We start from the raw sequence: 26,460 nt of genomic DNA, 5'->3' as shown, positions 1-26,460 counted from the left end.
GGAATTGTGTTGCATGGATTGATCTGAAACCAATTCCAAAAACATTTTCTGAGAAAGCTTTTAAGAATTGCAGATATATGTAGCCCATGTTCATCCCTTCCCTCACCATTTTCCTGAAAGTCAAGTTAAAAGAGCAAATATTTATTTATTTATTTATTCATCACATTTATATACTGCCCAAACTTTTGTCTCTGGGCGGTTAACATAAAACAATTAAAACACATATCAAAAGTTAAAACAATTCAACAATTTAAAATCAATCACAAAATTAAAACCAACAAATTTTAAAAGGCCAAGAAAGCTTGGTTAAAAAGATGGGTTTTTAGATTTTTTTTTTAAATTGCCAGAGATAAGCAATAATATAAGCTTCTTGTAAACATTAACACAGCTTACCACCATGAAGAAGTGACCTCTGAAGCTCCCCAAAGGCAAATTGCAAGGCAGATCTCCAAGGCAAAGTTCATATTAGAAAGAGTGCTGTCTACATCTGTCTTGAATCAAGGAAGTAAAGAAGAATGGACTGAGGCAAGGGACGCCAAGGCAACTATCGGAGGGAGAGGTACTCTCTTCAATGTATCAATGGCTCCACTTTCACATTTCACAGTTGCCTCTGGCCAGAGTTACTTTTACACTCCCAGATGATGAGAGTGATCTCTTGATTCTCCTCTGTCTGGGCAGAAGAACATTTAGACGTGGGAGGAGAAGATAAAACACACATTTCTATTATCCCCAGCTCCTCTCTTCAGCGAAAGCAAAAGAGCTTTTGGGTTGCAGTGCTTGCAGGCTGGCTGGGTAGTTTCTGGGATTTCTTTTACCCTTGTGATGCCTGTAACTATGGTTATTAAAGGGAAGGGAGAGTAAAAGAAAAACAATACTTCTTTTCTAAAGTGAGAGATGCTGAGGCTCAAGCCTGCTGTAAAGACTCATCTTCTGCCTTGGAAAAATCTCACTCTGTATCCCAAAGTTGTGGAGACTGGAGATGGTTAATATCAAAGTAATGAGATAAATGCATTCCACATTTGCTCAGGGAGTGCTCTTTTTTTTTTTAAAGTTAAAATGCTGATACTGCAGTGACCCACTGCAGTTAATCATAAGGGGATAATGATTTCAATATTGATCCTAACATGGAGAACACCATAAGGGTTAACAGCCCCGATACCTATATGATGTTTAACTTTTTATAATGCTTTCACATATACTCACATATATGCATGGGTGCTTTATGATGTGTACATCTATTTGAATATTTCTGGATGTACTATTAAACTTTATCTTAATACACCACATCACCATTAAAGGCAACAGAAAAAAGTTGTACTTACTGCAGCAAGTAATATTTTGCAAACTGGATCACCATTTGTCGTCTTACTTTGTATTTAGTTTTGTACTCGTTTTTGTTTTTAAATGGGAGCTGCTTTGGAGACTACTGGTGGGAAAATGAGGCATAAAACAATAACATTTTGGAAATGTTTAACAAAATGGCACTGTTATTACAGCTTAGATGCTCTGTTGGTATGATGGCTAGTTTTATTAGATTTATAACATCATTAGGCCAACAGAGGCAGCTAAGATATAATAACAGTGTCATCTTGTTAAACTCAGATTACCTTGTTAACAGAGCAGTCATACAAACAAACAGCTTCATCATTTTATCATTCTATCTGGTGCTTGCCAGAATGTCAATGTGAATAAATTGCCAGCATGTGGCAGAACGCGCCTGCTATGGAACAATGTGATGCAATCATTTTGGTTGACTGATTTCAGAGGGCATACCACATGTCCTGCTTCTGGCATCTCTCTCTGCATGTCATTAAAAAGATGGGAGCAGTTCTGGGGGCTTGAGAGAGGTGAGTCATTCCACTCTATCTCCATTTCAGCAAGGTATGTTGAACGTGCAATTTATCCCTTTTTATTCAGTGCAACTTTTGATCACCATACAATGTTACATCATTGTAACAAAAATGTGTTTTTAGCTAGTTCCTCATTAGCATTCAATATCTTAGCCAGCATAGTATAGTGGTTAGAGTGCTAGACTAGAACTGGGGAGACCCAAGTTCAAATCCCCATTCAGCCATGATACTGGCTGGGTGACTCTGGGCCAGTCACTTCTCTCTCAGCATAACCTACTGCACAGGGTTGTTGTGAGGAAAAACTTAAATATGCACAGGGTTGTTGTGAGGAGAAACTTAAATATCTTATACCGTCAAGGAAGAGCGGGATATAAAATGTAAAATAAAATAAAAATAATATAATCTTCCGGCAATTCATTTTTCTTTACTCCCCTGCTCACTGGGCAAAGAGACACCTTTTACCATGGTGATTCTCCTTATTTAGCAGGGGGAGAGTAACTGGCCCTATTCACCCCCAGCACAGTACCTCCAGTGACTGTTGCTGGTGTGTGTCTTAAGTTTCTTTTTAGAATGTGAGCCCTTTGGGGACAGGGAGCCATCTTATTTGTTTGTTATTTCTCTTTGTAAACCACCCTGAGCCATTTTTGGAAGGGCGGTATAGAAATCGAATTATTATTATTATTACATGAGCAACTTGCCTCTCCCCTTTTCCATGAGCTTTTCTGTCTTAAGGCTGGTTTTGCACAACACACATACACTTTGGGCTGGAATCCAAGTATTGTGTGTGAAAGAAAATGCCAAGAAAACTTTCCTCTCCACAGGCCCTCCCCACTCCTAAAAGACTGAACATCAGAAGATCTTTGGGAAGGGGTAGAATAATAATACAAAAACATATTGGGGAAACTTTTTTCTGCATGTAGTACTTTGGAACCCATCCGTTGTGGGGAGTTGTATGCGCACATGTGAATGTCTCTCCAAGACCCAGAGCATCTCCAAATTCTTTTAACATCTGCCCCCTGCTTTACAAACTACTACGACGAATATTTATGTATCGCTCTGCAACCAAAGTTCTCAAAGTGGTTTACATACATAAAGTGGTTTATTTTTACAGCGGTTAAAAATACATAAATCAGATGGTTCCCTGTCCCCAAAGGGTTCATTGTCTAAAAATAAACACAAGGCAGATACCAGCAACAGCCACTGGAGGGATGCTGTGCTGGGGTTGGATAAGGCCAGTTGTTCTCCCCCTGCTAAATATATAAGAATCACCACTTGAAAAAGGTGTCTCTTTGCTCAGTAAACAGGGGCCGGTTAGCAGGGACATTATTGGTATGTATAGGAATACAGAGCTTTTTTACAAATAAGTTTGTGCCCCATAATTTGAGAGAGAAAAAACATGTGTATGGGAAATTAAATGAAACAGCACAGGAATGCAATTAGAGGTGGCAAGACACAATTCTTAGTTCCTCCTCTGTACAGGAGAAAGGTCACCTGCCTCACAAATTTTTGGGAGAATTCATATACAAATAGCAGCTCATCTCTTATGTTACAGAGGATTTACCATGGTCCCAGTTGCTGGAAAAATTTAGAAAAGTAGGAATCTAGGAGGAATCTGACCTGTTCTCAGTATACCACCGGATTTGTGTGTAAGTAGCAGAATATAGTGAGAATGTTATAAGACTTCATTTTTATTCCAAGATTCTTCTTTAGAATAGCAGATTTGGACAAAATATCAGGGATGGGGGTGGTTATGTGCTTCCCCTGCTTCCATAACCCCTCCCCAAGCTGCTTTGGTTCCAAGTACTTTAATATATACTTGGGCACTCAGTAAGAGCAGACAAGAAAGACAGTATGCTATATGGGTCAAAAGTGGGGCTACTTTCATCAGTTACATATACCAACACACTTATGATTATCTGAAATATAGTCATAAACCGATAAATGTAATAACTAACATTTATTTTCCATAACAAATATAAAATGTAATTTACTACAGCAGATGCATTCACTCTATCAAAATGTAATAGAATATAGACATTTTATAAAAAAAACCTGTAAGATACTGAAACACTTATTTCACCGGATTGAGCTTAATTTTTTCACTCCTCTACAAAATTTAGACTATTGAACCAACCATTTTTGTACTGCAAATTTAAGTTGTACTTTTACAAAAACAAAGAGCCTTTAAATGTTACAAGTTAGTTTCAAGTGACATTCTTCCTTGAACTGAACATGCTGATAAGGAAGGCACATCCAGATCCAGCCAAGGTGACGGCAGCTATTTTAAAAAAAATCTTCATCCATTTGCCTTTCTTTTTCCACGGCTGTATTCGGCAAGGATCTTCCTTCTGTCCTTCATGCAGCTAACATGTATTGATCGAGGTTGGGGGAGAGAAAGAGAATGTTAAATATGAATTCCACAGCACGTTTAAAAATTTGTCATTTGTACAGCTGATATGAATTTGTTTTAATCAACACAGTGGACTAAGGCAGAGTGCTACTTCCTAGATATCATAAGTGGAACTCAAGCACTTGCCTGTACTCCCTGAACTGGGAGAAGAGGGATAAGTTCGTATCAGAGTTTACAGTACTATATGGATAAATAAAGCCCAAGACTACCGTGCCATGCTGACAATTTGGGAGCAAGGTGAAGAGTTTTCAAGTCCTGCTAGCTACTACAGTAGGTTTGAACAAAATAGCCCAGTGATTAAAGATATCCATATCTTCTCCAATTAGGAATTGCTAGGTAGAGTGTGACTCTGTTGATCCTTATGGCTCTCTCGGAGGTTTTCAATACCATTGACCATGGTATACTTCTGGGGCGCCTGAAGGGGTTGGGAGTGGGAGGCACGGCTTTGCAGTAGTTCTACTCCTACCTTGTGAGTAGGATCCAGATAGTGTCACTTGGAGACAGTTCTTCGAAACAAGAGCTCTGGTATGGAGTTCCACAAGGCTCCATACTGTCTCCAATGCTATTTAACATCTACATGAAACTGCTGGGAGAGATCATCAAGAGAATTTGGTGCAGGGTGTTATCAATATGGTGATGACACCCAAATTTATTTCTCAATGTCAACTTCTTCAGGATATTGCCTAACTTCCCTAAATACCTGCCTGGAGATGGTAATGAGCTGGATGAGGGAGAACAAACTGAGGTTGAATCCAAGTAAGATGGAGATCGAGACTCAGGAAGTGGTTTAGATATGCGTGTTCTGGATGGGGTTGACTCCCCGGAAAGAGCAGGTACGTAGTCTGGGAGTACTTCTGGACCCAAACCGCTCCATGATTTCTCAAATTGAGGCAGTGGCCAGGACTACTTTTTATCAGCTTCAGCCGATTCACCAGCTACATCCATTTCTGGAAATAAATGACCTTAAAACAGTGGTGCATATGCTGGTAACATCCAGACTTGACTACTGCAATGCACTCTACATTGGGCTGCCTTTGTACACAGTTCGGAAACTGCAGTTAGCACAGAATACAGCAGTCAGGTTGGTCTCTGGGCTTGCTCGAAGAGATCATATTATACCCATTTTAAAAGAACTACACTGACTGCCAATACGTTTCCAGGTGAAATACAAAGCGTTGGTTATTACCTACAACACCCTAAATGGCTTGGGTCCAAGGTATTTAAGAGAGCACCTTCTTCATCAGCCCCACCACCTGTTAAGATCATCTGGAGAGGTTCGGTTGCCACCAGCTTGGTTGGTGGAGAATCGAAACTGGGCCTTTTCTAGAGTTGCCCTAGGATGCACTTCCTAACAAAATTAGATTTTCCCCTTCTCTGAATGTTTTTAAGGACCTAAAAACAACAACACCTGTTTAGTCAGGCTTTTAGTTTATAGTTTTAAAGCTTTGGTTTTAGAGTTTCTATTGTATTTTAAATTGTTTTAATTATGTTAATGTTTTAATGGTTTTGTATTGTGAACCGCCAAGGACTTTTTTGTATGAGGTGGTATATAAATGTACTAAATACATGTATTAAATAAATAAGTTATGGTGGACTGACTGATCACCTTCACTGACTCCGTCTGATCAGCTGGGAAATAGTTTTATTCAGGCACTGGAAGAAAACAGGCACATCTGCAATGGGTCTACTGCAGATACTACAGAATAAATAAGGAAGACCTTGACATACCTCTGTGTTGCCCCCCCTCATCCAATAAGGTCTAATGGTACTAGCTCTACTCCTGACACCATCTCTATGCCATAGCATTTAAAGAAATCTGGCCAGCAGGAAAAGAGGTTAGGTTCTTGGGAGTAGCGATACTGTCTTATGGATGTTGATGGGTACCAGATCAATAGTTACAGTTGAGTAACCTGTTTATCTAGCTAGAGATCCATTGAGACCCATAAGAATGGGTGTTTAGCTAGCTCCCAGTGGAGGAAAGTGCATTAGTAGATATTGTAAAACCCACTTCAAAACACTTCTCCCGAAGCTCGCATCAGCAGCAGAGTGAACATCTATGGCATAATGCTTGATGAAAGGTAATTCTAAGGACCAAGTTGCTGCTTTACAGATGTCTGTGAAAGTTACCCCTGACAGATATGCAGCCAATGAAGCGTGGGCACAGATAGAGTTGGCCTTAATGGCTTCAGGTGGATTCACATCCTGTGTCTTGTAGGCCAGCATAATGATTTCAACCAGCCATCTGGACATTCTTTGTCTAGAAATGCAGGGGCCCTAGGGCCCTTGAGTGCTACAAAAAGATGCTTAAGAACATAAGAGCAGCCCTGCTGGATCAGGCTCAAGGCCCATCTAGTCCAGCATCCTGTTTCACACAGTGGTCCACCAGATGCTGCTGGAAGCCTATAGGCAGGAGTTGAGGGCATGCCCTCCCTCCTTCTGTTACTCCCATACAATTGGTACTCAGAGGCACCTGCCTTTGAGGCTGGAGGTGGCCTATAGCCCTCCAACTATTATTATTATTATTATTTCTTGTTTACACAGTCAGACAGGTGTTATTGACTGGTTTGTTTTATCCAGACATCGAGTCCTTCCCAAGGACCTGGGATGCCAGAATTTTATTGTCAATTGTTATAGATATCATCGCAGAATATAGGCTGTTCCCAGTAGAGCTGCTTTTTGTAATTGGCTGATGGTGATTTCTGTGGCCCCTATGGTGTTGAGGTGCTCTTCAAGGTCTTTTGGAACTGCACCCAGGGTGCCAATTACCACTGGGATTATTTGGGTCTTTTTCTGCCACAGCCTTTCCATTTCAATTTGTAGATCTTTGTATTTGGTGATTTTTTTCTATTTCTTTTTCTTCTATTCTGCTATCCCCTGGTATTGCTATGTCGATTATTTTGACTTGTTTTTCTTTCTTCTCGACTACAGTTATATCTGGTGTATTGTGTGGCAGATGTTTGTCTGTTTGTAGTCAGAAGTCCCATAATATTTTTACATCTTTATTTTCGGCCACTTTTTCAATTTTATGGTCCCACTTTAATTTTTGGCTACAGGTAGCTTGTATTTTTTGCAGATGTTCCAGTGTATCATCCCTGCTACCTTGTCATGCCTTTGTTTGTAGTCAGTCTGTGCAATCTTTTTACAACAGCTGATTAGGTGGTCCACTGTTTCATCTGCTTCTTTACAAAGGTGGCACTTGCTGTTTGTTGTGGATTTTTTGACTTTTGCTCTTATTGCATTTGTTCTTAGTGCCTGTTCTTGTGCAGCCAGTATTAAACCCTCTGTTTCTTTCTTCAAGTTGCCATTCTTAAGCCATTGCCAGGTCTTGCTGATGTCTGATTTTCCACTTATATTGTGCAAATATTGACCATGCAGGGGCTTATTTTTCCATTTTTCTGCCCGGTTCTTGACTTGTTCTTTCTTGTAGGCCTGCTTTCTTTCATTGGTGTTGAATAGTTTTGCGTTATTGACCATTTTAAGTGCATCTTCTTCACTGTCCTTGATATATTCTTCAAGGCCTCTTTTCTCCTCCTCTACTGTTTGATGATGATGATGATGATTTATTCAATTTCTATAACACCGTTCCAAAAATGGCTGAGGGAGGTTTACACAGAGAAATAATAAGTAGCCGTTGATAGACCTCTCCTCCATGAAGTTATCCAAGCTCCCTATAAAGCCATCCAGGTTGTTGGCTGTCACCACATCTTGTGGCAGAGAATTCCACAAGTTGATTTGTGTTGTGTGAAAAAGTTATTCCGTTTGTTGGTCCTAGATTTCCTGGCAATCAATTTCATGGGATGACGCCTGGTTCTAGTGTTATGGGAGAGGGAAAAGAATTTCTCTCTATCTACTTGTTCCACTCCATGCATGATTGTATAGACCTCTATCATGTCTCCCCACAGTCATCTTTTTTCTAAACTAAATAGCCCTAGGTGTTGTAGCCCTGCCTCATAAGAAAGGTGCTCTAGGCCCCTGATCATCTTGGTTGCCCTCTTCTGCACATTTTCCAGTTCTACAATGTCCTTTTTTAGTTGTGGTGACCAGAATTGTACTCAGTACTCCAGGTGTGGCCAAACCGTAGCTTTGTATAAGGGCATTATAATATTAGCAATTTTATTTTCAATCCCCTTCCTAATGATACCTAGCATGGAATTGGCCTTTTTCACAGCTGCTGCACCTTTAGTCGACACTTTCAACGAGCTGTTCACTACGACCCCAAGATCCCTCTCCTGGTCAGTCACCAATAGTTCAGATTCCATCAGCATATATTTAAAGTTGGGGTTTTTCGTCCCAAAGTGCATCACTTTACACTCCTTTTGGAGCTCCTCACAATCTGTTTTGGATTTCACTACCCAAAGGAGTTTGGTATCATCTGCAAATCTGGCCACCTTGCTGCTTACCTCTGCTTCTAGATCATTTGTGAATAAATTAAAAATCACTGGTCCCAGTACAGATCCCTTGGAGACCCCACTTCTTACTTCCCTCCATTGTGAAAACTCCATTTATACCTACCCTCTGTTTCCTGTCTTTCAATCAGTTAGCAATCCGCACATGTACTTGTCCCCTTATCCCATGACTGCTAAGTTTCCTCAGGAGTCTTTGATGAGGAACTTTGTCAAAAGCTTTTTGGATGTCCAGGTATACTATGTCAACTGGATCACCTTGATCCACACACTTGTTCACACTGTCAAAAGGTTTGAGAGGCAAGATTTACCACTGTAGATGGTAAATCTTGCAGAAGCCATGCTGGCTCACTCCCAGCAGGGCCTGTTCTTCTATGGGCTTTACAGTTTTATCCTTGAGGATGCTTTCCATCAATTTGCCTGGAATGGACGTTAAGCTAACTATCCTCTAATTTCCCAAATCACCCCTGGATCCCTTTTTGAAAATCAGTGTTACATTTGCTACTTTCCAGTCCTCCGGTACAGAGCTTTGTGGATTTAAAGTCTTTATTGTGGTCCAGGTAATATAGAAGAGCCCTGCGCACATCCAAAGAGTGCATTGCACGCTCCAAGGGTGTAGAAGGATCTCTGAAAAATGTGGGGAGAACAATATCTTGGTTGAGGTGGAATTCAGATAACACTTTGGGTATAAAGGTCAGGATCTAAATGCATAAGAACCTTATCAGGATAGATCCTGGTGTACTGGGAGTCAAAGCTGTCAGTTCACTAACACGCTCTGCTGTGGTTATGGCCAGAAGGAAGGCCATCTTTAAAGTTACCAGATTGATCAAAGTAGTGCCGATTGGTTCAAATGGGTTCTGGGTCAGTGCTGAGAGAACCAAGGATATGCTCCATGGTTCTACAGGAAGCAGATACACATTCATGAGGCCTTTTAGGAAGGCTCTACTGTCCGGGGTGAGAGAAAAGAGTTTTACCACCACAGCTTGGATGTTTGGAAGAAAGTGCCACCAAATGAACTTTAAAGGGGCACAGTAGCCAGACCCTGTGATTTTAAAGTAGTCAAATAGAGAATTAAGTCCTTAATGGTAGCTTTCTTAGGGTAAAAACCATGTGCCTTGACATAGGTCTTAACATGCAACCATTTGCCAAAATAATTATGCCTGGTGGAAGGTTTTCTACAGTCGAGTAGAATGTTACTCAGAAGCCGATTCACCATACTGTCAGATGGAATGTGAGTACGTCTGAGTGTATGATATGGTCTGAGTGTAGGATATGACTGTTGTCTTGTGTCAAAAGATCTAGTTTTTGAGGCAGTATCTGGTACTGGTTCTTTGGTAGTTTGAATACCTGTGGAAATCATGGTTGCCTTGGCCACCATGGAGTCACCAGAATGCAGGATGGAGTGGCCAGGAGATGTGCCACCACATAGCTGATTAATGGGTGTGGAGGGAACATGTAAGGCATCTCAGACCAGTCCATCTGGAAGGAGTTCCCCAGTGATTGTGGGCTGTGACCCGCCCTTGAACAAAAACAAGTGCACTTTGTGTTTTTCGTGAATGGGTCTATGGTGGGGCTCATCCAGATGTTGAAAAGGGGAGCAATATATTCTGTTTTGATCTCCCACTTGTGTTGCTGCTGTTGCACAAACGTGCGACTCAGATCATCCACTAGCACATTATCTAGACCTTTTATGTGGATGGCTATCAGATAAACCTGATGCCTGATGCACCAGTGCCACAGCTGAAAGCGGAGAGCACAGAGGGTCCTTGACACTGTTCCACCCTGATGGCTGATGTAAGCAAGGGCAGTGGCGTTGTCCAACTGCACCTGTACAACTTTGCCATGCAGAAATGGTAGGAAGGCCTTCATTGCCTGGAAGATGGCTAGTAACTCCAGGAAGTTGATATAAAACTGGGTTTGTTGTGGTGTCCACTTGCTTTGAATATGATGGTTCTTGAAGTTAGCACCCCAACCCAGTAGACACACATCCATCATCAACCAAATTGAGGGAGAGAGAGTCTGAAATGGAACCCCCCTAAGGGATTCCAGCCATTTGACCACCATGAAAGGGAGTGGAGTATCTGAACTGGAATTTCCAGATGCTTATGCTGACTGTCTAAGTTTGGACAGAAAACTGACAGAAACCAAATTGTAGCTTTTGAATCTTCAGCTATGTATAACATACTACTGTGTTGCAGGAAGCCATTAGGCCCAAGAGCCATTGTATGAGTTGAGCTGGCTGTGACAGATGTTGATGGAATTCGTGGATCAGGTCCCTGATATACTCGCACCATTCTTTTGGTAAGTAAGCTTTCTTGGTCTCTGTGTTCAGGATTGCTCCAATGTAGTTCATGATTTGTACTGGTTTCAGATGGGACTTTTCCCCATTTACTTGGATCCCCAAGTCTTGGAGGAGTTCTAAAACACATTGTGTCTGAAAAAGTAACTCTCCTTGATCCTTTGAGGTCAGGAGCCAATCATCCAAGAACGGGTATATTGCTATACACTGTGTCCTCAGATGGACCACCACAACAGCCATACATTTGGTAAATACCCTTGGGGCGGTAGGAAGTCCAAAGGGTAAGACCTTGTATTGGTACATTTGTTCTCCTACGGTGAATCTTAAATACTTCCTGTGTTGTTCCCTTATGTTGATGTGAAAAAATGTGTCTTTCAGATCCAGTGTTGCAAGCCACTGAGACAGAGAAAAGGTAGGGTCTCCTGCAATGCTAACATGCAAAATTTTCTTACTTGGACAAGCTTGTTCAGGAAGCATAGGTCCATGATGTGGCAGATCCCACTATCCCTCTTTGGGATCGAAGAGTAATGGGAGTAAAAACCTTCCCGTCTGTCAGTCTACTGCACAAGTGTGATTGCACCCTTTCCCAACAACTCTTTCACTTCTTCCTGTAAAGACAGGGGCAGCTGAGTGAACTTCATTCTTGAAAAGAATGGGTTGGTTTTGAATTTTATGGCGTATCCCAAGGATATGATCTTCAGGACTCAGTGGTCTGATGTCATTGCAGGGCCATGCAGGGGAATGGTGTGCCAGTCTGATGGAAATGTGAACTGACTAATGGTATGGGATTAAGAGGTTGGTGAGGTTGCTTGCTTGCCAAGATGTTAATGCCCCTGGAGGCTGGAATGTGGAGGAGTCTAGAGGTGACAGTGGGCAGTTCTGTTCCTCAAAAATGTTTTTGAGGTTCCACCTGTTTAGTGCATTGGGACTGGGTGCTTTCCCCTTTCCCTTGATAGGGTTGTTTATGATATGGGTGGTATTGCTTTTTGAAATCCTGGTGCTTCTGTTTAAATGCAAGTTTCTGCCTGGAATAGGAGCCATATTTTGTCCCATATAAAGAAGCTGAAACAGAGATGGTAAAGGTCCTAGCACTGAACTTGGACCCCTTTAGTTGTTCCATTGCAGAGCTGCTCGTTTCACTGAAAAGGCCCTTACCATCAAAAGGGTAAGCCCTCAATCTTCTCTTTCATATCACTCTGAAGAAAAGTGGACAAAGCCATGCGTGTCTCCTTAGAGAGACCGCCGCAGTCATCGAGCAAGACTCTGATTCGGCAAGATGTTTTGCTGTGCTCAACTGCTGCCTAGTGAGTGCTGCTGACTTAAAGCTACCTTTTAAAAAGTTCTCAGGTGACAGAGCATCTAGGTCATTCTGAAAAGCTTCCCATGGGCCATGATTGTATTTGGCTGTGCAAGCTGAATAACTTGCGATTTTAATTGAGAAGCAAGATGTAGAGTAGATCTTCCTCTCTAAGAGATCCAATTTTCTCCCTTCTTTATCTGCGGGAGTCGTGTGGCGTCTCCCAGATTTTGCCGAGGTGGCGCAGTGAGTTTGGAGCAGGATGCTTTAGTAGGTAAGTATTGTCCTTTTCCTGTATGTGATACAAACTCTCCAAATGTTTGGAGGTTGAGGCTGATGTATGAATAACTTCCCACAGACACTTTGCCGCACTGGAAATCACTGGGAGAACAGGGAGAACCACAGGTTAGGATGTTTGTGACTTGGCCATGAAATTACAGACAAGGTCATCTATAGTGGCTAGTTCAGGTTTCAGGTCCAAACCCAGAGCCTCCATCATCTCCCTAATGTGTTTGTGGTAGGCCTTCATTTGGGGAGACATAGGTAGAGGGTGGTACATTAGTTGGAGGATTCATCAAATTATCCGGATCTGATTCAAAGTCGGAGGAACCAGGATGGTCCGAAGGTGATCCAGCTGGGGAAGGAGAGATCTATGTCTGAGTCTCAGAAATAGATTTCACCAGAAATGGTGGTTGAGAACGTGTTTGGATCCCCACATCCAAGCATGGAGATTTTGGAAGAGGTGGGACTGTCTGTGTTGATGTAGAAACCAGGATTGAAGTAATGGTCTGCATAGCCACAGAAGACAGAATAAGTGGCCTACTCTGGAAAACAGGTATATCCCCACTTGCCAAGGTGTTTATTGTCAATGAGAAAGAAAGGGGATCATAAGATATTGAGTGAGTCAACTTCCATGGTCTTCCCTCTTGATAGTCGTATGGAGCGCCAGGTGAGGTGGCTCCTAAGGCAGCCATAGCCAGAGTAGATTCCTCTGCCGAAGTGTGCAGGAGTGCCAGACAGATGGCCCCTCTAAGTGGACAGCAGACAGGTGCCAGAAGATGGTTGATCTACTATGTGAACAGGAACAGATCCTGTTGGCGTAGTTGTTCCATCAGTGCTTGATGGTAAAAAACCTTTCAATGTGGACATCAAAATGAGACTGTCTCAATGCCAATAGCACAGGTGTGTGTAGTGTTGATATCGAAGTTGGAAGTTGGCGTTGAAGTTGGAAAATAAGGAGTGGGAGTTATTGGCTTTGATGTTCATCAGTATCAAGAGGTTGCTAGATTTCTTCAATATCAAGGGAGCTGATGGCAAAGGGTTGATATCGAGGATCATACATTCAATGACAGCTGTTGTAGACCCAATAGTGACAGTGTACAATCTTTGGTTAGGTCTATAGTCTTAGACATCGGTCTTGGAGATGGTGGGCTAGTCTCTGAGGTTGACCGCTTGGTCTTCGACTTTAAATGTTTTGATGCTGAGCCTGCATCCGAAGGCTGTTACAGCTTCTAAAGTTGTGGATGTCTAAATCGATTGTGTCAAATACTTTGATGTTGAGATTGTCTTAGATGGCAATTTAGACATCAATGTTGAAAGCCAGGGTTGAGGGGCTTAACAAATGCAAAGTCTCAGAGCCCAATTTTTGAGCATCTGTTTTGAGAAAGACAGGCATATTTTGCAAGCAGACACATTGAGTTCTTCTCCAAGGCAGATGAGACACAAATAATGGAAATCTTTAGAGGAGAGTTTAGCTTTGCATCCCTTGCACCTTTTAAGGCTCTGTTTCTCCTCATCCATAACAATACGATAAGCAGAAATTTAGTCCAAAGTCTGTTCCAAGGGTCAAACACACCAACATTATCCAGAAGCCAAATAAATAAGTTGAATAACTGAAATAAGCTTCAAGATTAGCAAAAAAGCTTTCTGAAGAACTTTCTGACGAAGCACAACAGACCAAAGTCCAAAAGTAATGGTGGTCAAAAAAAGAACTGAGGAACATGGCACCAGCCCGCTTTTAAATAGCATGTGGTAGGCATGAAAGTGAGGCTCGGTTGGCATGATGAGCTGTGGCATTCTGTGAGGTTCCCACTAGGCATAGAACCCCATTCTCATGGATCTCAATCCAGATCAAGAGAGTTGGTTTTTAAAGCATTCAAAGTTTGTAAAAACATGTCCAATGCTTGTAGTGTAAAAGTGTCAGCAACGGCTGGTATGTCCCGCAGCACATGTTAGAGCCCTGTGACACTGTGGGGCTCTAATACACACAACAACACAGCTGTTAAGAGGGCTGTTCTTCTGCTACAACTTAGCCTTGGGTAGGTTGTGCACTACTTGCTTTGGGATGAATGCAAGTAGTGTGCAACCTGTGATCATGCACAGGTATGTGGTACTAGAAGAGTCCTCTTGTGAAGTAGCACTGCCTTGGGGTTTTCTTTTAACGAAAGGCAGTATAGAAATGTAAAAATAAATAAATAAATAAAATGTGTGCTAGAGCCAGTGGCACAGGCAGGTTTGTACCACCCGTGTTATGCTGCCAGACGTGTCGGCTGGTGAGTCTATGCTGAAAGGATTAAACTTCTCTACTCCGCACACTTTGCCCACTCTAACTCAGCCTGTCCAGAGTGATATTGGTAAGAAAGGGTGTTTAAAAATCAATTTAACACATAAATTTGATTTTCTAAAAAATGCATTAAATAAGAACCTAGATCAAATATATCATCATGAATGCTAAGCATAATTTCTAATAATATTCTATGAACATGTTAACAGCAGTATGTGGGGATGAGAGATAACAGACCTGATCATTCCTATTCTGCAGGTGGTGTACATACAAGGAACACAACACGAAACCCGTGAACAACTGTGAACAGTAGGCAAAGCAAAAAATGCAGAGTCACAATACAGGGTATAACAATACTCCACGTGTAATCACAAACTGCAACAGGCATCCATCATACAAAAGCTGGTAAATACAACAATGTGGGCTGAGATGCTGATCGTGTCAAATAGCTGATGTGATGCTGGTGGTGCCAGTTTGCTGGAAGTGAATCCTCATGAGTAAGAGGTAATCACTCTGCACAGGAACCTTGAAACTTTGCATGAGAACCTTGAAACTTTGAATATAAACAGATTCCCTAGGTAATAGTCCGTTTTGAAAAAGTCTTCGTCAGAAGTACCAATAATCTTATATCTGGAATAGCCTTGTTGCTTGGAGCAGCACCATCACAAGTGCCTGCTAGAACATGCTAAACTCCAGCATCACATCAGCTACTTGACACGATCAGCATCTCAGAAACTGTTGTTAAGAATCACACCTCTGAGTTTGTGGAGTTTTCATCAGCCCACATTTTTGTATTTACTTGCTTTTGTATGATGGGTGCCTGTTGCAGTTTGTGATTACACGTGGAGTATTGTTATACCCTGTATTGTGACTCTGCATTTTTTGCTTTGCCTACTGTTCACAGTTGTTCACAGGTTTCGTGTTGTATTCCTTGTACTTGTCACCCGTGTTCCTGTTTTTCATCTTTGTTATTGGTGGTGTACATACAGCATGTGCGCACACACACACTTAATAGGGATGCACATGATATTTGGCTGAATTAGATTCAAATCGAACTGATTCAATTTGGAACCACTGAACACAGTGGAAATTTGTTTGAATTGATTTGAATTTGCCTGATTTGAAACAATCTCCATTCTGCTCAAGGGCTCCAAATTAAACCAATTCAAATTCGTCCGAATTCTGCGCACATCCCTAACAATCAAGCCCTCCCCCCTCTGCCTCAAAGTACATTAGGCCCATTCACAAATTATGTCCAACATTCATACCCTCAAACGTGTGTATAGTGTACAGTCATTCACATGCTATGTTGCACACAGGTACAGAAGTATACTTCCGACCTTTACCCATATATCTGAAGATCCTGTATCCAGGTTCACTTTTATAGTGAACACAGGTACATTCAGATAAACATGTGTGCAAGTGTACAGCATAATGTCTGACTCGGGCTAAAGAAGACTAACGAATGGAGATCAGTATTATTATTACGAGGATAGAGTAGATCTGAGCAAGGAGGAGGAATTTGGATATAAATGCAAGCAATAGTGGAGCAAAAAAACATGAAACAAAAAGTGAACAGAATGTATTCATGCAGTTCTGAGGAAACTTTTTCTGAGTGCATTCTCCATTGTAGAAGGGAAACACCTATCATGGCACTAGGTTGTAAAAGCAACCCCATTTGGGCATATTTTAATGAAGTTCCTGCACCTGTGGATAAGATAGGCATTGCTGTTAAATGCAAATAGTGCAAGAAAGAAATAGCAAGGACTGGTTGCCCAAATGAAACAGCATTATGTGTGCTGTTATGTGTGTTCAGAAGTGTGCACCTATTATAGTGTGTATTTACCTTCTAAAAATGAAACTTACATCTATCCCTCAATATGTATTAAGGTTATATTAGACAACAAGTATGTGCTTTTACTATAAAATGACAGAACTGAGGATGATGTCTTACATTGAAACATTTGCTATTTTGTTACATCTGTGGTTTAGTTTTTTAAGTTTTAAACTTGTGAATGTTTTTAAACTTTTAACTTTTATTGAGCATTAAAGAAGCTCATTGAAAAAGCTTTCTAAAATGTTGATTAAATAGAATCTTCCTGACTAGTGATTTTAAAATCATTAAAATTGAGTGACTGTGCCTTAGAACAGTTGGTCATGGAACCGACCAGAGAGAAGGGGACCTTAGATCTAATTTGGAGTGACAACCAGGACCTGGTGCATTATATCAGTGTCATCGACCCTTTAGGGAACAGTGACCACAGTGCCATCAAATTCAGCATACATGCGGGGAGAGAATCACCAAGGATGTCAAACACAGACATTTTAAATTTCAAAAGAGGAAACTTCTCCAAAATGAGGAGTATGGTGAAAAGAAAGCTGAGGGGGAAAATCAGGAGAGTCACTTCGCTCCAGAGTGCAAGGCGTTTACTCAAAACCACAATACTAGAAGCCCAGTTAGATTGTATAACCAAAAGGAGGAAAGGTACCACTAAGTCCAGGAGGATGCCAGCATAGCTAACGGGTACCGTCAAGGAAGCCATAAAAGGGAAGAAGACTTCCTTCCAAAATTGGAAGGCCTGTCCAAACGAAAAGAACAGAAAGGAACACAAACTCTGGCAAAAGAAATGCAAGGTGACAATAAGGGAGGCAAAAAGAGAGTTTGAGGAACATTTAGCCAAAAGTATCAAGGGGAATAACAAAAACTTCTTTAAGTACATCAGAAGCAGGAAACCTGCCCGGGAGGCCGTTGGGCCATTAGACAAGGAGGGAGTGAAAGGGATTATTAAGGAGGATATGGAGGTTGCAGAGAAACTGAATGAGTTCTTTGCGTCTGTCTTCACGGCAGAAGATACTGAGCATATACCTGTTCCTGAACCAGGCTTTTTAGGGATGGAGGCTAGAGAGCTGAGTCTGATAGAAGTGACAAGGGATGATGTTCTAAACTGTCTGGAAAAACTGAAAGCTAACAAATCACCAGGGCCGGATGGCATCCATCCAAGAGTCCTCAAAGAACTCAAATGTGAAATTGTCGACCTCCTTGATAAAATATTTAACTTATCCCTGAAATCAGGCTCTGTACCAGAGGACTGGAGAGTAGCAAATGTAACACCAATTTTCAAAAAGGGATCCGGGAAATTACAGGCCGGTTAGCCTAACCTCCGTTCCAGGCAAATTGATGGAAAGCATCCTCAAGGATAAAATTGTAAAGCACCTAGAACAGTGATTCTCAAACTTGGGTCCTCAGGTGTTATTGGACTTCAACTCCCATAATCCCCAGCCGCAGTGGCCTTTGGTTGGGGATTATGGGAGTTGAAGTCCAATAACACCTGAGGACCCAAGTTTGAGAATCACTGACCTAGAAGAACAGGCCCTGCTGGGAGTGAGCCAGCATGGCTTCCGCAAAGGTAAATCTTGCCTCACCAACCTTTTGGACTTCTTTGAGAGTGTCAACAAGTATGTGGATAAAGGTGATCCAGTTGACACAGTCTACCTGGACTTCCAAAAAGCTTTTGACAAAGTTCCTCATCAAAGACTCCTGAGGAAACTTAGCTGTCATGGAATAAAGGGACAAGTACATGTGTGGATTGCAAACTGGTTGAAAGACAGGAAACAGAGGATAGGAATAAATGGAGAGTTTTCACAATGGAGGGAAGTAAGAAGTGGGGTCCCCCAGGGATCTGTACTGGGATCGATGCTTTTTAATTGATTCATAAATGATCTAGAAGCAGGGGTAAGCAGCGATGTGGCCAAATTTGCAGATGATACCAAACTCTTCCAGGTAGTGAAATCCCAAACGGATTGTGAGCAGCTCCAAAAGGATCTCTCCAAACTGGGGGAGTGGGCGACAAAATGGCAAATGCGGTTCAATGTTAGCAAGTGTAAAGTGATGCACATTGGGACGAAAAACCCCAACTTCAAGTATATGCTGATGGGATCTGAGCTGTCGGTGACGGACCAGGAAAGGGATCTTGGGGTTGTGGTTGACAGCTCGTTGAAAGTGTCTATTCAATGTGCGGCAGCTGTGAAAAAGGCAAATTCCATGCTAGGGATCATTAGGAAGGAGATTGAAAATAACACGGCTAACATTATAATGCCCTTATACAAAACTATGGTGCGACCACACTTGGAGTACTGCGTACAATTCTGGTCACATCTTAAAAAGGACATTGTTGAACTGGAGAAGGTACAGAAGAGGGCAACCAAGATGATCAGGGGCCTAGAGCACCTTTCTTACGAGGCAAGACTACAACACCTGGGGCTTTTTAGTTTAGAAAAAAAGATGACTGCGGGGAGATATGATAGAGGTCTATAAAATCATGCATGGCGCGGAGAAAGTGGAGAGAGAGAGATTCTTTTCCCTCTCACACAACACTAGAACCAGGGGTCACTCCATGAAATTGATTGCCAGGAGGTCTAGGACCAACAAACGGAAGTACTTTTTCACACAACGCGTGATCCACTTGTGGAACTCTCTGCCACAGGATGTGGTAACGGCCAACAACCTGGATGGCTTTAAGAGGGGTTTGGATGACTTCATGGAGGTCTATCAATGGCTACTAGTCAGAGGGCTGTGGGCCACCTCCAGCCTCAAGGGTGTGCCTCTGAGTACCAGTTGCAGGGGAGCAATGGCAGGAGAGAGGGCACGCCCTCAACTACTGCCTATAGGCTTCCAGCAGCATCTGGTGGACCACTGTGTGAAACAGGATGCTGGACTAGATGGGCCTTGAGCCTGATCCAGCAGGGCTGTTCTTATGTTCTTATGAGTCCTTATGTGAAGCATTTTAAATCATGATTTAAATCAAATCAACCCTGGAAGGAAGGGGGGGGGGCAAACTGTCCTCTCTGCCAGAGTTCTGAGTTAAATTTTAGTTTGAGCCTTCGTGATACAGTGCCAACAGCCCTGATCTCATTTTCACTACTGGATAATATACAATGATTTCTTATCAATACATTATTGAATATTAATAGTTCAATCTCCTATCAAACATTTGTTAATCAGAGTAGAGAGGTCCGACATCTCCCTTCCCAATTCCCAATGAATTGCCATCAGCTAGGAGTTATCAAAAGGAAAGGAAAGCAGAGAAAAACAAATAAGAATGGTGGTTGGATAGGCCTTTTGTGCTTGGGTGAGATTCCAAGAAAAGATTAATGATCAATTAGAGAACAATACTAGAAGAGGGAGCCAAGTTGAACAGGATTTCTCCCTTCTGTAATACAGAGTAAGGATATTCACACAACAAGGCAGGCAGCAGGGAAGGCAGGGTCCTACTCACTCCTCCCCAAGATGATCAAGTGCGCATTGATTGAAGCAGCAAGCAATGCGGCTTCAAGATCTCTGGAGGCTGTGACAATACATTTCTGCCTCTGGATATCCCACAGTGCACCGCGCAATGAGCATGAATGAGATGGGTGCTCTAGGCGCCTGTCTCTGTGTACGCTTGGGTTGCAAAAGAATGGGCACAAAAGCTGGGCTTGCAGAGGAGGCAGTGCTAGGATCAGGACTGAGCCTGGCACTGCACATGAGCTGCCCTACCCAGACAGGGCTTCCCTAACCTGGGCAGGGCTACTCGTGTGCATAGCCTTGGTGTGTTCTTTAATAAACCTGTCAGAATAATCTTAAACCATTTTCAAATTGTAGGCAATTAAACTTCAGTTTTCAATTAACTGCAATCATACATAAGGTTCTCAGGAGGCCACCCAACATGATCTGCAGCACAATGTACTTTTTCCTACAAGTGCTATGGCAATCTAGAATATGGAAGGTTTCTGAATCTTACAGATTGCAGAGATATATTCCAAAATGTCTGGTTGGAACCCAGTCACTTGCTCAGAAATTGAGGGCTTAGTCAAGAAGTTTAAGGTGAGCAAGGCCCCAGGGATTGACTGTATTACAATCAAAATTATACTTACCAATTTGGACTGGTGGGCCCCTTTACTAGCCTCGTTAATTATCTTTATTGATTCCTCTGCTAATGTTCCCAAAGATTGGGGTATTGCGATAATTATCCCCATTTACAAAAAAGGGGCAAGAGATGACCCAAGTAATTACTGGCCAATTAGCTTACTCAACATCATTAGCAAATTGTATGCCAGACATCTTCTTAATAAATTATCGGATTGGCTGAAACTCAATAACGTCTTGTCAGCTAAGCAAGCGGGTTTTCGTGAAGGCCGCTCTCCTATCCAACAAGCTTTCATTCTACATCATCTAGTCCAGGGATTCTCAAACTTGGGTCCTCAGGTGTTATTGGACTTCAACTCCCATAATCCCCAGCCTCAGTGGCCTTTGGTTGGGGATTATGGGAGTTGAAGTCCAATAACACCTGAGGACCCAAGTTTGAGAATCACTGATCTAGTCGAAAAATATTCCCAAAGACCAAAATCCTCTGTCTTTGCCACATTAATAGATTTTAAAGTGGCTTTTGATTCTATTTCAAGGGTTAGGCTTTGGTCTAAGCAAAGGGACCCATCTATAGATATGCGCTTACTATTATTAATTCATAACCTCCATGAAAATAACCAACTTAGGGTCCACTGCAGTGTTAAAGGTCACCTTTCAGCTGAAATACCAACCCAAAGGGGAGTGAGACAAGGGTGTATTCTAGCTCCATTTCTGTTTAACTTCTATCTCAATTCCCTTGTTCACCATTTGAATGATCTGGCATTACACCCCCCTAAATTGGCAAATAAGCACATCTCGATTTTGCTCTATGCGGATGACCTAGTTTTACTTTCACAAACCCCAGTTGGGCTGAGGCGTGTGTTAGCCTCACTAAGCTCTTATTGTACTAATGAGGCTTTAGAGGTAAATTACACAAAAAATGAAGGTGATGGTGTTTGCTACGCATATTAAGACCTATGCATGGCATATCAGTGGACAAAAAAGTGAAGATTTTAAAGTATCTGGGTGTTTTTCATTCTAACGGAGGCCACAAAGCACCCCTCAATTTTCTATCTCAAAATAGGCAGATTTCAGCTAATGCTATTAAGTCATTCCACTGTTCAAGGGGCACTTCCTTTATTCCTGCAGCCATCAAACTCTTTATAGCTAAGGTATACCCCCAGCTTCTGTATGGTGCACAGTTGAGCCCATATGTAACTTCACCCCGCTAGAAGTGGTTCAAACTATATTTTTAAGAGCTATCCTTCAAGTCTCTTGTGTTCCAAACTCAAGTTTGGCCAGGGTTTCCATGCTAAAATTGAGATGCTGGTTGACCATTATCAGGTTTGGTTGAAGTTGGTCTTCTTTCCTATTGGCCTTGCCCCCTTGGTATTAGTTGACAGCTATATATCTAAATGGAAGATTACTTTAAATTTGAAGTTACAACAATTTGGCTTAGCTCAGGAAGAACACATCAGGTTGGGGTCTGACCAAGCCATTTGGTCTATTACACAACGGGCCCTAGACATAGAACTGCAGGAAGAGTCTGCAAATCTGTCAGGTAGCTTATTTATTGGTACTCAGCTCTTAAAATCTAGACCAGCTGACTACCTAAATAATTTAGTTATACCTAAATTTAGGAGGGCATTGACTCTTGCTCGTCTCAACTTACTTCCCACGGCAGTCCTAGAAGGAAAGTATAAAAAACTACCTTACGCATCACGTCTCTGCCCTTGTGGCTCGGGTGATATAGACTACTGCCCATGTTATCCTTTATTGCACCCTTTACAGGGATACTTCTTCTAAGTTTATTTCTCCCTTGTTAAAGAATTTGCCTGGTCGCACTGTTCAATTTTATTTAGAGTTTCTGCTGTCCAGTTTTAAAGAAATGGTTTCTGTTAATGTGGCCAAGTTTTGTTTATTCATTTGTAAGTTTCGCCAAGTTTTTATTGCCCAATCTGCTGTTTGTTGATTTTATGCTGGTCTATGACAAAAATAAAAACTGAATATTCCAAAATGTGGTGGTTAAATGAGTTTTGTTATTTGGATAACACATACTTTTGTTGCTCATACATTTATGAAATTGCACAAACTGATTAGGACTAAAATGTTTGTACTACAATTTTAAAACTCTGTTGCGATGTTAGTTCCACAATTCCTGACCTGACATATTCTGTAAAATCTCTCCATTCTTTGGTAATTGTTTTAAATATATTCTGCTAGGAGGTGCAGTCCATTGACCACTGGGCAAAGGCATTTTGCGTAGATTATAACTCCAGGAAAGTTCAAGAAATGAAAGATATGTCGTAGAATTTTTAATTAGTTTGTTTGCAAAAGCCAAGTAAACACAATTTTAAATTTGTAGGATTTCAAATATTCATTTTACTGAATTATCATCACACATTAAATTTGAATCAGAGAGATCTTCTACTTCTTTGGGGTATGTCGTGATTTTGAATTATTGATCTGATTGACCATTAAATATGTTGAGAACAGTTACAATATGATTATATTCAGTATTTCTGCTATAATTTTAAAATACCAAACCTTTCACTCAGCATATTCCAATGTAAAATGTAGTGCATTCAGCTAACTGGGAGGATTGTGTATGCAAAAGTTGGTATATGTAGGTAACTGGGAAGTATGATTTTATTTTGCACAAACAAATTCATAAATCAACAAGCTTCAAGATATATATATATATATATATATATATATATATATATATATATATATATATATAAAAATAAGATTTGTTAAGACATGTATACACCTTTTGCATGAGCTTTCTTAATTTGTTAACTTCTCCACTCAGGTCTTCAGCACTGGAAACAAGGTCTTCACAGACTTTAATGAGGCTTTGAGGTGGACTCCATTCAAGAACTAACTAACAGAAATGGAACATTACTTGGGGAAATGCAGGACATACAACTCAGTTAGAACAGAACTTTTGCAACCAGTGTTAACTGGAACACAGTTCTAGTCAACTGCACAAAATATATTTTTCTGTAGAGAACATCAGGACAGTAGCTTTTTTTTACAATTGCAGCAACCACATATCACAAGGGTTTCCTAGAAAGTAATGCCGTTTGGTATACAATGCAGTTTAAATTTTTCATTCTAAAAAGGCATTTGAAACTGTAAAAAGATTCAACAGCATTATTATTTTATATATTTTTCTTTGACCTGCTCTCAAATAAAAGTTAGAATATTTTAATTTTATAATCTAGTATCCAATACTGCAGGATTTATGTATATGATCAATATTCTAGTTCCTCTTATGAAAGTATTATTACTATTACTATTATTACATTTATATCCGGCTCTTCCTCCAAGGAGCCCAGAGCGGTGTACTACATACTTAGGTTTCTCTTTCACAACAACCCTGTGAAGTAGGTTAGGCTGAGAGAGAAGTGACTGGCCCAGAGTCACCCAGCTAGTTTCATGGCTGAATGGGGATTTGAACTCGGGTCTCCCCGGTCCTAGTCCAGCACTCTAACCACTACACCACGCTGGCTCTTACAAGTAGACTTGTAAGCTGCCAACATGACAAGGTGGAGTGAGTTATTAACACGAATGCCATTTAAAGCCTTTTTTTTCCCATGATGTTGCTCCTGAGGAAGTCTTATTACCCTCAGTCTACTGTTAGAAGCAAGGTGCTGATCACCAATAAATAATTCTCCAATTTATCTCTATGCTGTTAACCTTTATGAACCGGGTTACAAACACAAATAATGAAATGGTGAACCATTCCCGACTTGTGTTTTTTCTCTTTAAAACGGGAATATTCCTTTAAAATTTGACATAATTATGTAAGGCTTAATCTAAACCACATTGGACAATGGTTGATTTCTTGACTTACTAAAGAATTATGTCAAGAAACCGCATTGGACAATGGTTGATAGTACAATACAGCAGCGATGAGTTTCCAAATATGCAAAGTTATACAAATTAATGGCGGACATCCAGACTACTACTGCACTAGTGCAACAAGGGAAGTTGCACACACCTAAGTAGTCTGTGGAGCTGTGGGAAGTTGTGTGATTGATAGAACCACAGAGTACTTGGGCAACAAAGGTTTTGAAACATGATGTGCAATGTCTTGTGTGAACATAACGCTAGTCTCAAATAGAAGCTCCCATCTTTGAAGAACTACCTTGTACCATGTCCTTGTACTGAAGTAACACCAATCTGGATGTCAGCCAATGTCTTTACCAGCACCGTAATATTTTCATTTTGTATGAATACCTTGTGAGAATCTGTAGGGAACTGATTAACCACACTCTGCACAGAAGTTGTAAGATGAATACACTGTCTGTTTAATTTCACGAGAAAAGAAAAAAACTCATCACCACTGCAAGAATAAAAGGAGATAATAGTTATATACTAATAGTTACCCTATAGCTAATAGCTAAAGTCCAGCATTGCTTTATTTTCACACAGCAGCAAAGAAACCCAGTATGCTTACTTTTATATTTTGAAATCTATGTTTTAATGAGCATGTTTTTCTGTGGCCAGGATCCATAGAACTGAACTTGTTACACATGACTCCTGGGCTTTGGACTTTTGTTTCTGACAGCTGCACAATCAAAATGTATAGTAAAAGCAAACCACTTTGTTTCCTTTTGGGGTTTACATATTGCCACAGTAAAGCATTCTGCAGTGTATCAGTTGTATAGTCTTGCAACATCAGAATAAGGATGTTTTAGATTCATTTTTATGCACAGAAATGAAATACACAAAGTCTGTGGTACTGCCTGCTTCAACGTCATGCGAAGAAAAGCAAACTTCACCACTGACCATTTGAATACATTCACAATTGCAAGGTTAAAAAAAGGCAGAATCCTTATATATTTCCATAGCTCCTTATGGAAAAGGAAAGTGGTAAACAATGCTGACATACTTTTTGTGGAGGATTTTTTCAAGTGTTTGTCTTTTAAATCAGCAAACAGAAGAAAGTTTACAAGAGCTAAAATATACCAAGACAGCTTCTTGCACTTCTATTACTGACAAAGTGAGCCACACAAACAGAAAAACAAAGCAAACCAACACACACAAAATGGCTTCCAATACATGATGGAAAGTCTATAATGGTTTAGATCCAAAAACCCTGCTATGTAAATACAAGGCACTTGTGCCCATGCCAGAGGGATTGGGGGCTGGGGGGAAGAGATGCCTGCCCCTTCCCCACCACCTGCTTTCACAGCAGGATCTTTGATTCCAAGCAATGATCTTGGTTTTCCGACAGAGATATTGTGAGCGAAACATTTTGTTGAAACAACATCTACAGTTGGATTTATGCAGTTATACACTGTGAAGAATTATTATTCAATACTTGACTGCTCATAAACAAGAATGGCTCATTTATCTCCTCCCACCCTGAGTATTTCCAGCTAGAGGCCGAACAACTGTGAATGTTCATATGTCTTTCAACTGGTGTTTTTACCTGAGTTCTAAGCTCACCACGCCAGACAACTCATCCAATTTTATTTCTTCTACCTGTAGTTCTTTAACAGCATCTAGGATTTTCTGTTGATCTCTCGTATTCTTAATCCCAATCTAAATGAGAGGACATTTACATTTATTCTCACTTATGGATACATCATATAGATCTTTTATACTCACTGGCTGACATGATGTGCAGTGTATCACGGGCAGTTTTGCACTGCCCACGCTGCTGCAGATGTCTAACACAATGCCAGCACTGTTGCGCAAGAGTGCTCTTGCACAACAGGGCCAACATTGTTTTAGACA

The 26,460-nt window shown here is 41.0% G+C and overlaps 1 protein-coding gene across 4 annotated transcripts in view; it reads right to left on the bottom strand.

Moving 5' to 3' along the window:
• Positions 1–3,792: 3,792 nt before the first annotated feature.
• The window catches only part of ASZ1 (ankyrin repeat, SAM and basic leucine zipper domain containing 1), a 65,444-nt gene continuing 42,776 nt past the window's right edge, over positions 3,793–26,460 (bottom strand). For 2 of the 4 annotated variants that reach the window (XM_053257068.1, XM_053257071.1), the window contains exons 10-13: positions 26,153–26,265; positions 24,955–25,060; positions 23,480–23,593; positions 3,793–4,213 (exon numbers count right to left, since the gene is read on the bottom strand). In XM_053257068.1, the coding sequence (XP_053113043.1) occupies positions 4,055–4,213; positions 23,480–23,593; positions 24,955–25,060; positions 26,153–26,265 (492 nt within the window). In that variant the 3' untranslated portion in view covers positions 3,793–4,054. The remainder of the gene's footprint in view (positions 4,214–23,479; positions 23,594–24,954; positions 25,061–26,152; positions 26,266–26,460) is intronic. The other 2 variants (XM_053257070.1, XM_053257069.1) reach the window with 2 other exon arrangements.

The sequence above is a fragment of the Hemicordylus capensis genome, chromosome 5 (genome assembly GCF_027244095.1).
Source record: "Hemicordylus capensis ecotype Gifberg chromosome 5, rHemCap1.1.pri, whole genome shotgun sequence".
Taxonomy (NCBI): Eukaryota; Metazoa; Chordata; class Lepidosauria; order Squamata; family Cordylidae; genus Hemicordylus; species Hemicordylus capensis.
Note: the sequence above shows the minus strand (reverse complement) of the source record. Positions and strands in the feature narration are given on the sequence as shown.